Raw genomic sequence first — 13308 nt, 5'->3', positions numbered from 1 at the left:
ATGCTCCCTATCAAAATTGGCAAGCAAAATAAAGAGGAAATTTGTGCAAATGCAAAAATATTCCATCGGAACATACTGCCTTCAATTATTTTTGGACCCATTCTAATGTTCATGGAGGAAGCAAGAGGAATAGTAACTGCGTATCCAGTGTCGGCAGCAGGAAACTACAAATAGCACAGCACACCATGTTCCAGTTTCAGCAGCAGCAGGCTTCAGAGCCGTTTCCTTACAGTCAGGAGCGGACGGACTGTGAGGCGACTGCTGCCAGAGTCTGGAAACATAGAGCAGGAACTACGCCATCACTCGGTTAATGTTTTGTCCTCTTGGACTGAAAGGTCACAAGTGTGTTGGATGATCCAGTGCAAATCGGATAGAAAGTGGCCTCAGACTGCTGTTAAGTATGCTATAGGGCACACTTAGCATGAAGGAAATGCGCAAGTCTTCCTCATCCCTAGCTGCAGCAGTGGAGCAAGGCATTGTTATTGTTTTTACATTCCCATCAAAAAGATCAGGTTCAGTTCCAAGTGCTGTGGAGGCAATATATTTAGCTGCCTGCAAAAAAAAAGCAGATTTAGCACCACAGGGCAGAATGAATTGATAAAGAAAGATGGAAAGCACTGAGATATCTATTTTACACATCAGATCAGGACTCCCACTGCAGGACAGGCTTCCTCTGTGACAGGAGGCAAGGCAGTTAACCCCTGTGGTTTTTAATTCCCAATTTTTAGCTTTGAACTTTGCATCCTTTGTACTTTCATTTTGCTGTTCCAAAGCCAATCCAGCTCAACAGCAATCAGTCTCTGGCAGATGATCGCCCGTCCTGATGGACAGCTGTCCACATCTGAAAAATCAGCATCACAAGTGCCTTCAGAAGATTCTTACATGCTTTGCTTATGGAGTCTGAACTTGGGTCATTGAAGTGTTACGGGACGAAGTTTTGTACCCTCAGAGCTGTCAGACCAGCAACAGACTTGTTGCAGCAGAAACAGAAATGTCAATAGTAGCCTCCAAAAGGAGTCCTGCCCCCTCCTCCACAGGGGAAGAAATGATGGTTGCAACAAGGGTAGATGACATTCACCACTAGAATAACATCCACCAGGAAGAGGATTTCTGATATATATTTATCCAGTTCCCTGCGCTGCTCTGCTCAGCAGGCAAGGCAATCCCACACTTCCTCAAACCAGATGGAAAAACTGGGTTTGTAGCTGCTTTCAGTTGCAGGAGCAGCACAAAGCAGTTGGTGCGTACTTGTGAATTTGTCCTGTTGTTACCAGATTTGTCCCCAAGCTTTCTACTGGTGGATGGAAAGTCAGAAAAGCGAATGTTCACAATGCTATTGGTACATAGGGGAAGACCCCCTGTGGCCTTGACTGATAAGAAAGTGGCAGGATACAAGCTTGACACTGTGAAAAAGCTGCAAGCTCCTTTGGAACATTACTAATAATGAAGACATTTTGATTTTGCAATCCAATTAGCAGAAATGAGCTCTGTTTGTGCTTTGAGGGAAGTTAAAAACTTCTATAATGATCTCCTGGTCTTGCAAAAATCTGTTCTTTCCTACCAATACCAAGAACAGGATCTTATTAAGTGTGACCAGCAGTGGTCAAAGTAATGAACAGTTCCCACAGAGCCCCCGAGGATTACCTTCCTCTCTGGCAACTCTTCACTTTAGATTGGGAGCAACAAATTGTGGATGGCATTGGCAACCTGTCAGAAGCCTACTTCATATTACACAGAGCAGATGCCAGCTAGCTGCATCTTTAATTCAGAGCTATACCCTGCAAAGACTGCAAGTCCAGCATGCAGGTTCCTGAACTGAGAGATATAGGCTACGCAGGCTTCATCTTCCTGTTAAAGATGAAGGGCTTTGCAAGCAATTTATCCTTATAGATGCTGAAAAGGATTTACCCCACAGTTCCCCAATAATTCTTTCGTGTCCATGACTAGGTGAGGGGGATTGCAGATTTGATGCAGTTTAGCTGCCACTCTCAGAGCCTTCCAAAGTGGAAGGTGCTGATGCCACTCTGAAATCTCTTTAGCACGTGACATCTATGCTCACAGCATCGCAAGGAACTGTCAACACACACTGTGCACAACCACCCCTTGTTATAACATTTTTTCTGCTTCTAGGCAAACTTTGTTCTTTTGTTTGTTAAAAAAAAAAAAAAAAAAGAAAAGTCTGAGACCAGGTAAACCCAGTAATTTGGGGAATCCATGAGCCTAAGCCCTGTTTTGCCACTACTGAGCTTCAGAAAAAAAATTGGTAAAGATGTATTCAGAACATCATACTATTTATTCAGCTGCATCAGAACACCTCATAGTGGCTTATCCATGAGAGAGCACTGATGTGCTTCAAGACAAAGCAGGGGCAGTACTCAGTAGCAAGAGGTCAATTATTTTAAAATGCAAAAAAAAGAAACATGACAGAGAACACATTTGAATAAACACTGAAAATTAATGAAAAACTGCTGTTACAATAGTTATTGCTACATGCTTTCAATTCTCACCTGTTTTATTAGAGCCTCCTTTGTTCTAAGATGTGTGAAGTAATTAAATAAAAGTGATTAGGGCTACCATAGGTTCATTTGGGGAAATACACAGATTTTTAAGAATGGATATACAATTTCTCCCTTTGATACGAATTTCCTGTGTTGATCCTTTGTCCTTGACTGATGCTAATAGAAAGGTCTTGCACAAAACATCTTAAGTGAAGCAGAATATTCCCAGTACTATACTAAAGCAACCCAAGTCATGTGTGGATACATATCTGTATTCAGTAGGAATGTTTCCATACCCTTACATCTCCAAAGGCATTTTTCAACTGCAAATCTGCATTTCCTTGCTGGAAACAGCCCATACCCCAACCAGATTCAGTACCTTACTGTGCTAGGTGCCACATGAACATGCACTTTACTATTGTTTATGCACCCAGCTCAGTCTCAATTTAAGCTTCCTTTCCATATCATCTATATAATTATCTTTCTGACATTTTAAGATCTGATATTGTAAGACAGTGTCTGCCAATTCAACAACTTCAGGACCTATCTGCACCCATTTGCTGTGTTCTGCCTGGTATTAGAAATTCTGTGTAAGAGCAAACACTTCATGTTGAACATGGGGCTTGTCCTCTCTGCTGTTTCAGTTTCAGAGTGGGCTTCAGTGCACAGGATGGCATGGGATGATGATCTTCTATTCACGTGGCAGCTTATTTAGACTGATAGCTGAGTTTCTTTGCCAGCATTGGCATCCCAAGTCTGATTTTATTAATGGGGAAGAACAGTCGTTGAGTGAGAATCTCTATACCAAAAAAGGCACCATATGCTAAGGGAAACTTCAGATCATAAAAGAAAGCATTTTTCACTGGCAGTATGAGAGAGTAGACACCAGATATGGAAACAAGGTTTTAGGAGAGAACAGACACTATGTGCTCTGTGCAAGAGTCCATATTGCGTGAGAAAAGACAGAGAAATAGATGGTAAAGCAACTTAAAATACTTTGACTGAATGTTGCTCTTGAGCAATGTCTATTCCAGCTCCATAAATGTAGAGATCTGCTATAGCTTAAAAATAAGAACCAATTGTGTCAGGAACATTTTCAAAGCTTGTTTTTCTTATATTAGGACTGTTGCAAGCCCTGGCAAATCAAGCTGCCCATAATGTTGCAAATGCGTACTAACATAACTGGAATGGGGGCCAGAGGGGGCACTAGCACAGACAGCTGGAAATAAAGTCCCATTTCTGTAAGTGGGTGCCCAAGTTGCTAACCCTGCCATCACTAAGGCTGGAGCCAGACACAGTAGCTAGACATGGTGGCTACACAGGTCCTGGATGGAGAGCTCTAGCAGCAGTGGCTTACTGAATACCTGGCAGTGGGAACCCTTACAGAGACTGTTGAGTCTTTCACTAATTTCAGTAGAAGCTGAGAGTCTCTCTGCTTTACAGGACCAGGCCTCTGTCTTTTTAGCAGACAACTCAGGGAGACCTCAAGCACCAAAATGCAATCAGATCAGGGGATGCAGCTAAAACTAGCCTGAAACTGAGTTGTTTCACCTAATGAAGGGAGAAGCAGCTGCTTTGGGCTGAGAGGGGTAGGAACCAACAAGAAATTGAGCCCTTGTGATCTCTGAGAAGTCTTCTTCTGGGATTATGGGCAAGGGATTTCACTTATGCTTAGCAATAAATTCTTGGTCACTCTTCTTATAAAGCTCTCTGCAAACACATGCATGTTCATAAACACAGACCCCAGTTCAGTACCTTTCCCAGTCAGTGTCTGTACCCCAAGGCCTCTGTCCTTTGACTGCGCAGACATTTGGAATGGTCCGAGGATGAAAGTAACATGCTTAAATGAGCCTCACTTAGACCCTCAGTCAAATGCCTCTGCAGAAGACACTAAGCTTATTGACTCCTTTCATTGCAGCAGTCTTATGGAGCTTACCTCAGGTCTAACACCACCCCCTGCGTTCAAAATCTCCAGGAAAGCTCCTTACTGTGGAAGCTCACTTACTGTGCTGTTGTGATATCCATGGTGTAAGTACTTAGATGGAAAATCCAGGGCATGCTGAGTTCTGTACACCAATGCGGTGTTCACGTAACTTAAATGAAATCTAAATCCTATGCAGAAATCCATGTCTAATCCATCCTTCTTAAGTCTGTATGATTATTACTGTTAACTGTTAAATACCGTTCATTCAGTAACAAATTCTTTCGCAGTGAAACAGCACAAGGGACATATATACTTCTCCTTGGTGCAAGACACTAAGGATATGCTCTCATTATTAATCCTGATTCTGGTTCTTTCCCCTCTTAATATGCTTCCTGCCTCCTCCCCAGTCCTAATTAACCACCTCCTCAGAACTCATTCACTTTGTATTCATTTCACATATGACAGCTCCCTCTGTCAGCTTCTCAGTACTCTCCTCATTGGTTTCCCAGTCTCATTCCCTGGGACACATCCCCCTTACAGTAATTTCTAAGCCAACATTTCACATGAAATCTTGGAGGCAATTGTATATATGGCACATAGAACAGATCAAAGAAACCGAGTGCTTCCAGCAGTGAAATAAGAGAGGGGAAATGGCCCTTCACTAAGCAGATTTTATCTCAGAGGAGTCTGTCCCAGGTGCTATGCCTTTTGGCATTACACAAATCCTTAAGGGTTAATATGACATGTTGTAAATGGGAAGACTCTATCATCTGCTTATGTATCACTTCCAGGGTCTTTCGTCACTGCTAGAAGAAGAAAATGTAGAGATGATGGGAAATGAAGAAGGAAGTGAAGATGTTGCTGATCTCTTTAATCTTTCTTATGCTGCTTTTCCAGAAAGTCAGCTAAGACCCATTTCTAGGAAATGCTTCCCCATACAGCATCACTTGACTAAAGGAGCAGCTAAAATTGCTCTACTTAATGGACTATAATAAAATAAACTGCCTCCTATTAGCAAGAAAGATCATATCATCAGATTTGTAATGCATTTTATTACAGAACATACAGCATCAGAATTTTTAAGCGCAATATAAAGGGAAGTAATGTATGAAATGGTTAAAAGTGGATATGTATCATACAATCACAAATGCACTGATAGTTTCTCTTCTCTCAAACATCAAGATATCAATATTTCTTTCTTAAAGCTATCTTTTCTCCCCTAAACCACAGTGTCAATTTCCACATTTTGCATTCTATTATTACATCAAAGTCATCCTGCATCTTTTTAGATGAAGAATAGCTTGCAGAGCATTCCTTCCTTCTGAGGAACTTGAACCTTTGGCAGGTGTAACCCTCCAATAATGCGTGAGCATGGTTCAGATACTCAGATTATATACTTCTTGGATAATCTTCTCTCCCACTGACTTCGCTGTGGAGCTAGAGCTTCTCTGTATTTTTCTAGACTAACTCTGCATGGTGTTAAGTTAGATTCTAAACCAGGAACTCCTAAATTTCATGTGGCACTTCAGAATAAGCATTAATGGCTATATTGTGCTTCTGCTGAAAATTGGTAGGAGTCTTCCTGATACTTTCTTTAGGAATGGGAATAGCACACTGGACAGGACTCTGGTACAGCTGGTGTGTCTGTGATTTTCCTCCTTCAGAAACTAAATGCCCCATTATTTATTCACTAAAAAGGGGCTGAGTTTAAAAGCACCTATGCAGTAGAACAACACATCAGTTCCCTTATTTAAGGAGACCAGACCGAGGAAGAGGCCTGAAGCAGCGCCATGTGTGAGAAGGGATGGATACAGTGTGTGCTCCTTGGTGCCACGGCCTTACTGCCCACACCTGCACAGGGAGTGGGATGCAGGAGAACTGCTGCAACTGTTATTCCACCCTATTCGCCCTCAACCATTTTGCTTCCTCCCCCTCCCCTCCAAACTTGCCTTCTATCGTATGAGCTTTGCATTGTTATCATATTCTGATCACTCTTGCACTCACTGAAGTCCTTCTGTCATTCCAGGCTGGTCACATCACCTGGGAAATGGGAGCAACAGCTGCCGTGGGGTAGAAGCTGCAGGCCAAGCCCTCTGCTCCCTCTCGCTGCAGCCACCCGCAGAGCAGCAGTACCATGGCAGCCCCCAGCAGAGCTTCCCATAGCCTGCTCCACAGGGAAAATCACAGGCAGAACTGTGTTTTTCAAAGGGAAGCTTTAGTATAGATGAAGCAGATGGTTTTGACTGCAAGCCGACTACTTCACTGCTCCTTGAAGACTAGATGTGGCCTGTGGTTTGCCACTAGATTCCTACAAAGCTGGCCCTATCCAAATAAAATGTTTCTGCCACCACAAACTTCCAGTGAAATTCACTCGTGGCATTTTCAAACTACCATTACCATCTTTTGGAGTTTGCCTTTGTGTAGTGGACTCTGTAGAAGGAGAAGGGGAGGTGAGGACAGAGAGAACATGCAAAGTCTCCTGTGCATCCCATTAGAGGCTGACCACAATGATATTACAGCAGCCTGCTCTTTCTTTGCTCTGGTGTTACAACTTTACAGTAGAGATCCTTGGTTCAGTCCAGCAGATGACTGTATCGTTTATACTTAATGTGGACAAGACTGATTACATCATGATAGCTGTTTTTCATTCATACGTGCTGGGGTAGTAAAATTGATATGGAACCAACCCAGAATGATGGGGAAATTCCTACAAAAGTCAAGTTGGGTGCCAGTTACAAATGATTTCCAGAAGAGCTGGAAAGTGCAGAGTGTAGGGATAATTTTTTTGTCTTTTTTTGTATTTATTCAAGTGCAAAACATGTTGTCTCTTGCCTGAATACTTCTCCCTGTCCAGATTTCAACCAACCAGTTAACATTTCTCAGATAGTTCTAATAGTTGGATCTATGCTGATTGTGGGGGTTTTGTTTCAAACAATATTCAGTTTAGACTGGACTACATCGTTTCATGTTACTGATGGCTAAAAATATTTTCCCTGTTACCCCGTAAAAACACAGTGAAGCCTCAGTTCTAGTTTCAAAATTATATATACCTATGTACATACATATGTATATATTAGTTGGTGAGGAATCAATTTGTTGAACAGTGAGGGTCAGGGTTACACCAGCAGCTGAAATGTGTTACTTATCAGCAGATCATTACAGTCAGAACTGCACAGCATGTGAGCTTCCTCACACCACTGCCACAGCTCCCCACATGGCTGACCCACCTGCTGATTTGAGCTTCAAGGAGCTTCCAGTCTCCATCTGGGGATTCAATCTCACTGCACTGCTTGTGCCCATGTGATAGCCCAACTTCTCCTCTCCCTCTGCCCTGGCACAGGAAAATAAAACCCTAAAGGCCTGACTCAGAGACAAAGTTTCTCCACAGACAGCTCTGCTCTCTCCCACTAATTTGAGTGGGAGAAGCCCATGGTGTGACTGCCACCCCCTCCTTTTCTTTTGCCAATAATGTGAGTTGCTCAGCACACAACTATACAGACCTTCTGTAAGTTGTAATACCTGTAATTTGAATAATTTGCGTGTCCTGGCAGTGACTGCCATTTATAAGTGCTCCAGTAGAGGGGATCTACAGGAGGGAAAAAAGTGAATTGATTTGCTTTGAACATCTGGGGCATTTTAATACCAAGGGCTTAAAAAACTAACCTACCTTAAAATACTGTGTGTTTTTCCTTCTTGTATCCCCCCACTTTTTTTTTATCCCATCTTTAAGAACTTTTCAGGCAATGAGAACACCTGAAACTTTTAAAATCTGAGGTGTTCAGAAAATGGAAAGTCCTTGTCCATTTTCTCCTTGTTAGAACAGGTTTCCTAAAATATCACCCAATGAGTATACAGAGATATTTTAAAAGGCCCTAAAACCTTATTTATATTCAGAATTTTATGTTGGAGTTTGAGCTTTCACAGGGTATTAGAGTTGTCATTTGATTAGCACTAAATGACATATCCAAGTTATGTGGAAAGAGCTGTGTCTCTCCCCAGGAGATTAAGGCTATCCTGGCTCTGCTACCATACCTAATTGTAGAGGGTAGAGTGCAACTGAGCAAATGGAGGTACCAGGAAACTTTAAAATTCAATACACAGACACACTGTGGTGGCTATTTATACAGTGGAGACAGCGCTCAGACTGGATTTAGCTCTGAACATTTTATGAGACAAGTAGTTTCCAGTCTGAGATGGTCAGACTACTTCAAAGAGAACTGCAAAAGGCAGCTAAGGAGAATAAGCACATCAATATTTTACATCAGTCTACACGTGCAAAATGTGAAGTAAAAGGGTCTGCAACCTTCCCTGGAAGAATTTTAGGGACTCACAAACTGAAAAGATTAAAAACACTGATTTGAGAGTATAAAACAACAAATTATTTTCTATTCTTTGGGAAAATGTAAGTAATCAAGGAAAGGCAAGCAGAGCTACTCAGAGAAGCCAAAGCAAGACTGCATATTTAGTTAATGTGAGGTAGATGAATAAGAGATATGGAGAAGATCAAAATGCCATTTTTGTCAATCAGGAATTGCTTAAGACAGCTAGTGTTAAAAAGGCAGGAATTGTGTTCTCACTGCTTCTTCCTTCACGTCAAAAGTTTCATTTACCTGCTGACTTGCCTAAACTTTTCACTTAACAACCTCAGAATAACATATGCAAAGAACCTAGCTGTCACAATGCTCAGACTTGTTTCACACCATCCTTTTATTCCTGTTCAGGAGAGAGGAAGGAAAACTATATGGGAGACTTCCTTCAACACTGCAGAAGAACTTCTCAGATGCTGACTTGATCTGAGAGCCTTTCAGCTTATAACATTAATAATAATAATCTGCTAAATAATAATAGAAAATAATAATCATAAATAAAAACAAAACTTTATGTTAGTAAGCAGTGGTCATCTGAATAATCCCAAAGAAACTGAAAATCCAAACTGAAGCACTGAAATACAGCCACTGCTAGGAAGGACAGCAGTGAGTGATCTCCTTATAGCATGTGACACACAAGGAAAAGGGAGAAGAAGAAACTGTAGCATTTAGAAGAAAAACTCTGCTCTTATGCATTCTTGAGTGATGCTGCAGTGATTCTCATTTTAGAGGGAGTCATCTGAATTCAAGGTTTTCCCAGTGGGAGGATTGATTATACAATGATGGAGCCTTTTCAGTCCTAGTATCCCTTAGAGATATTTAGTACATGCATTGAAAACCAATGTCTTGTGTCTTGCTCTGCACTACAGAAGATTATATTTTCTCAGCAATGTGCTGCTTCTTGATGTTTCAAAAATAATATTAATTTGCAGCTGATTAAAAAAATTCATCCTTAGTGAGATCTCCCTGCAGATGAGGTCTGCATTACTTTTGCTATTCCTCCTGGGTCCAGGCAGACACATTAGTGAAACAACTGGATCATACATTAAGTGGAGAAGATTCAGAGATTGGTGCTTTTGATAGATATACAGACTACATAAACATGAGTCCAAGAGCTCAGTACCTTCCACTGAGAATACCCTACTTCTGTGGCCTAGAATTTTAAATGTGCAGCAAAGACTTCTCACAAAACCACGTAACAAGATGTCAAGCACTTCTACGTTAAGAAAGTGAGACAGCCAAGACTCTAGCACAACAGTTTTCTAAAATAAATTCACCGAAATCAGTACCCGCATATGCTTCCAGAGGCAAACAGCACACAAACACTACAATTAGTAAGAAGCCTGCTTTATTGTGTATTACTGAAATTTGTAGGTGGTGGTGTGTATGACACCTGGTTAGAGAACTCTGGTTGTTTTTTAGGCAGTCTTTTCAACAAACATGACAAGCTGCTATGCTTCGCTTGCAGGGGACTTCCCTATCTACTACAGGTTCCTGAATGAGTCTCTTCTGAAGAGGCAGGGAACGGGGATATAACTCTGTAGTGGTACCGCACACCTGTGAAACTACAGGTTCCTAAAGCCATGTTACTCACCTGTGCTTCTACTGCTCTAAATACTGTTGTACACTGTATTTCATTTCGAGACACCCTATGTGCTTTTCAGGCTGATATGTTACATTACAAACGCCTAAGAAATATGAAGTTGCAATGCAATCTCTGTGGAATAATTTAATGTTAAATATTTCTCAAATAAGGTCCTGTGCTGGTGAACAGGAATCTTGGCCACTGACTCAGCATCAGGCATGAATTCAAATGCCATCCTTATGTGCTTTTTAATGCAAAACAGCCACACTGAGTTTTGCATGCTGCTGTCATTTCAGAATACTTTCTCTTGGTCTGTTTATATGTTTAACCTAAACACCGTCTCAGATCTCATGCTGTGGGAACTAAGTGGCCATGTCCTTGGTAAAAAGCCATTACTAAAGATTTTACCAGTTGCAAATCCTGTTGCAATTTCCTAGGAAATAGAAACTGAAAATGTTGTTTGAGATAACAATTAGGAGGATTTAAACTACAAATTTTCCATAGACTTGCAAGAAGTGCAAACAATAATCATAGTGAATCAAACCCTAAAATCATTCTTCTTTAGGTGCTGTGACATGTAGATAAATATATTCATAAGCTTAGTAAAAGAAACTTGAAAAAAAAGCCTGATTCTCGTGCTAATGTCTACCAAATGTACCCATTGTGACACAAAAAAGCAGATTAACTTTCATCAAAAGTGACACAGACAAGTTATTCTTGGATATCATTATGCCTGCTACATCCAACGATTCAGTGAATTTGGTTTACGAGTCACATAAAGTACATCTGTTGGCAACATGAGATTTACACCTGTGATAAATATCTCATGTTGCTAATTATAGAAAAAATGGTCACAGTGTCCTTGCAATAAAGTCTTGGTTAGAGAATGAAAGGAACAGATTATTCCCTACCTTCTCCGCATCTTGCTCAAAAAGCCGGAGTTGAAAGCACTGGTCCAGTTTCAACTTGCGGACATGCCACATCTGGTGCAAGTGTTGCCGGGTAGAATGCAGCTTGTCTAAAAGGCTGGTGATCTTTGGCACAAGACTTTGAAAATCTGCACTTCCAGGAATGCAGTTCCTACCAGAAAAACCATCACTGCATCTTATGCATTGTAATAACCTCTGACCCTCACGATCCAGTTCTTCCACAGGAGCTTTAATCACTTTTTTCTTAAGCTGCGTGTGCTCATCAATCAGCCTTCTTGAGCCCTCAACATCAACTGGAAACTCCTTCCTAGCCAACATTTCCTGGAGATCCTCCAGCCTTGATAATAAATGGATGGCACTGTTGAAAAACTCTTCCAAGGAGACGCGCAACTCTATCCATTCATCGTGGTTGTAATCCAAGGATCCTTCAAACTCATCTGTCAGTTGAGAAGGATCTACGAGTTTTGCCAGGCCTTCAACAGATACCATACTTGTCTAAGGGAGGGAAAATGACAGCATTTGAATCAGTGACTGTCTAATCAGAAATAATAGTGCAATCCATAAATAGCATGAAGGGATTATTTTTCTTCATCAATACATAATTGAAGGAACGTTGTAAAAGATGCTGAGAACTATGTTTAATTTCAATGAATTGACTGGATTGAAAACTTTTCTATTAATGGCATTGATTTATTTATTAAAAGACATTATATTTACTGGAATAATGCCTATCTTTTTCAGCTGGCCTGACTATCAAAAACATATAATGAGAATGCTTCTGCCATAGATTAGTTTAACCCAGTTGGACACTGAAGACTTCTTACTGCAGCTGTTGGACATCTGGACATGGTTGTTCACTAAAAAAGTACACAGTATTACAGGGATTCCGCTACTTGTGCTGTACTCAGGCTAGTGGCTATACAGCAGCAAAAGTTTTAGGCTTATGAACGGAAGCAGGTATTCTGACCTGCCAAAACACAGAATATGCTGGTTTTTTCTTCCAGATTATTCCAGTGGGCTTTTGCCACAGGCAGATCTCTTTCATGTAGTAATTTTTAATGTAATTAAGCCAAAATCAATGCAAAAGTGAAATGTCATTGGAGTATTAACAATTAGAATTTATTGCTAATAGAAAGTACTGCTCATGAATCATACACAATCAATGAGAGATGGTTTTAATTCATTCATACTCAGTAATCAGTGATAGAGAAATACACTGGGTGCCTGGAAAGCAGATTACAGTTTAAGGACGCAACAACTAATGGCTCTTCCCATTTATTTTAGCCAAATTATTTTTTTCTGAAATATGAGCATAACGTTTCTTATGTTACTAGAGATCTTCAGTGCTTTCATGTTAACACACAAGTTGGCATCCCTTAAAGGCTTATGATGTTCATCAGTGACTGGGCACCTATCCCCTAAAGATAAGGCCTCTAAAGAATGTCATAGTTTGTGCTCTTCAGAAATGGAGGCACCCAATAATAACAGCAATCTTGTAAAGTCACCTACAAAGAAAAATACCTCAAGTCCTGTCCACTATCCTGAATTATGTCCAAAATAGCAGGCTGCCCACTGGTTTAAAGTTAATAATAGGCTTTTCTTCCAATTTGTATCCATCTAAAAATATCAGGCATTCTGCAGTGTACTAAAATTGGGACTGTATTGAACTTATGATCAGCAGAAAGATTATTTTAAAACTTTCTTGCAATGTTCCTTGCTTTGGGGAAGGGGAAGGACAGAGGGAAGAAACAACAAACAATGGGAAAGTAAGTATGTAGCTTCACAGGGATTTCAAATTTCTAAACCTCTTGACCTGGACACTGACCCCTTGAAGATAATTCAATTTAGAGTTTAACTGCCTGTCAGGAAAAGACTTCTCTTCATGGGTAATACCTGGGCATTCCCCCTACAGTGTGTCAAGCTAATGCAAACACTACTCTTATCACGAAAAGAATTTGACATGATGATATAGCAGAAAGGCCTTTCATTTCACAAATTCTGCAGC

The 13308-nt window shown here is 40.8% G+C and overlaps 1 protein-coding gene across 14 annotated transcripts in view; it reads right to left on the bottom strand.

Annotated features, from left to right (window-relative positions):
* The window catches only part of KALRN (kalirin RhoGEF kinase), a 532819-nt gene that overhangs the window by 306180 nt on the left and 213331 nt on the right, over nt 1-13308 (bottom strand). For all 14 annotated transcript variants that reach the window (XR_005932657.1, XR_005932658.1, XR_005932659.1 and 11 more), the window contains exon 5: nt 11286-11798. Coding sequence is in view for 11 of the 14 variants with exons in the window: in XM_030018367.2 (XP_029874227.2) it covers nt 11286-11798 (513 nt within the window). In the remaining 3 variants the exon portion in view is untranslated. The remainder of the gene's footprint in view (nt 1-11285; nt 11799-13308) is intronic.

The sequence above is a fragment of the Aquila chrysaetos genome, chromosome 6, assembly GCF_900496995.4.
Source record: "Aquila chrysaetos chrysaetos chromosome 6, bAquChr1.4, whole genome shotgun sequence".
NCBI classification, from domain to species: Eukaryota; Metazoa; Chordata; class Aves; order Accipitriformes; family Accipitridae; genus Aquila; species Aquila chrysaetos.
Note: the sequence above shows the minus strand (reverse complement) of the source record. Positions and strands in the feature narration are given on the sequence as shown.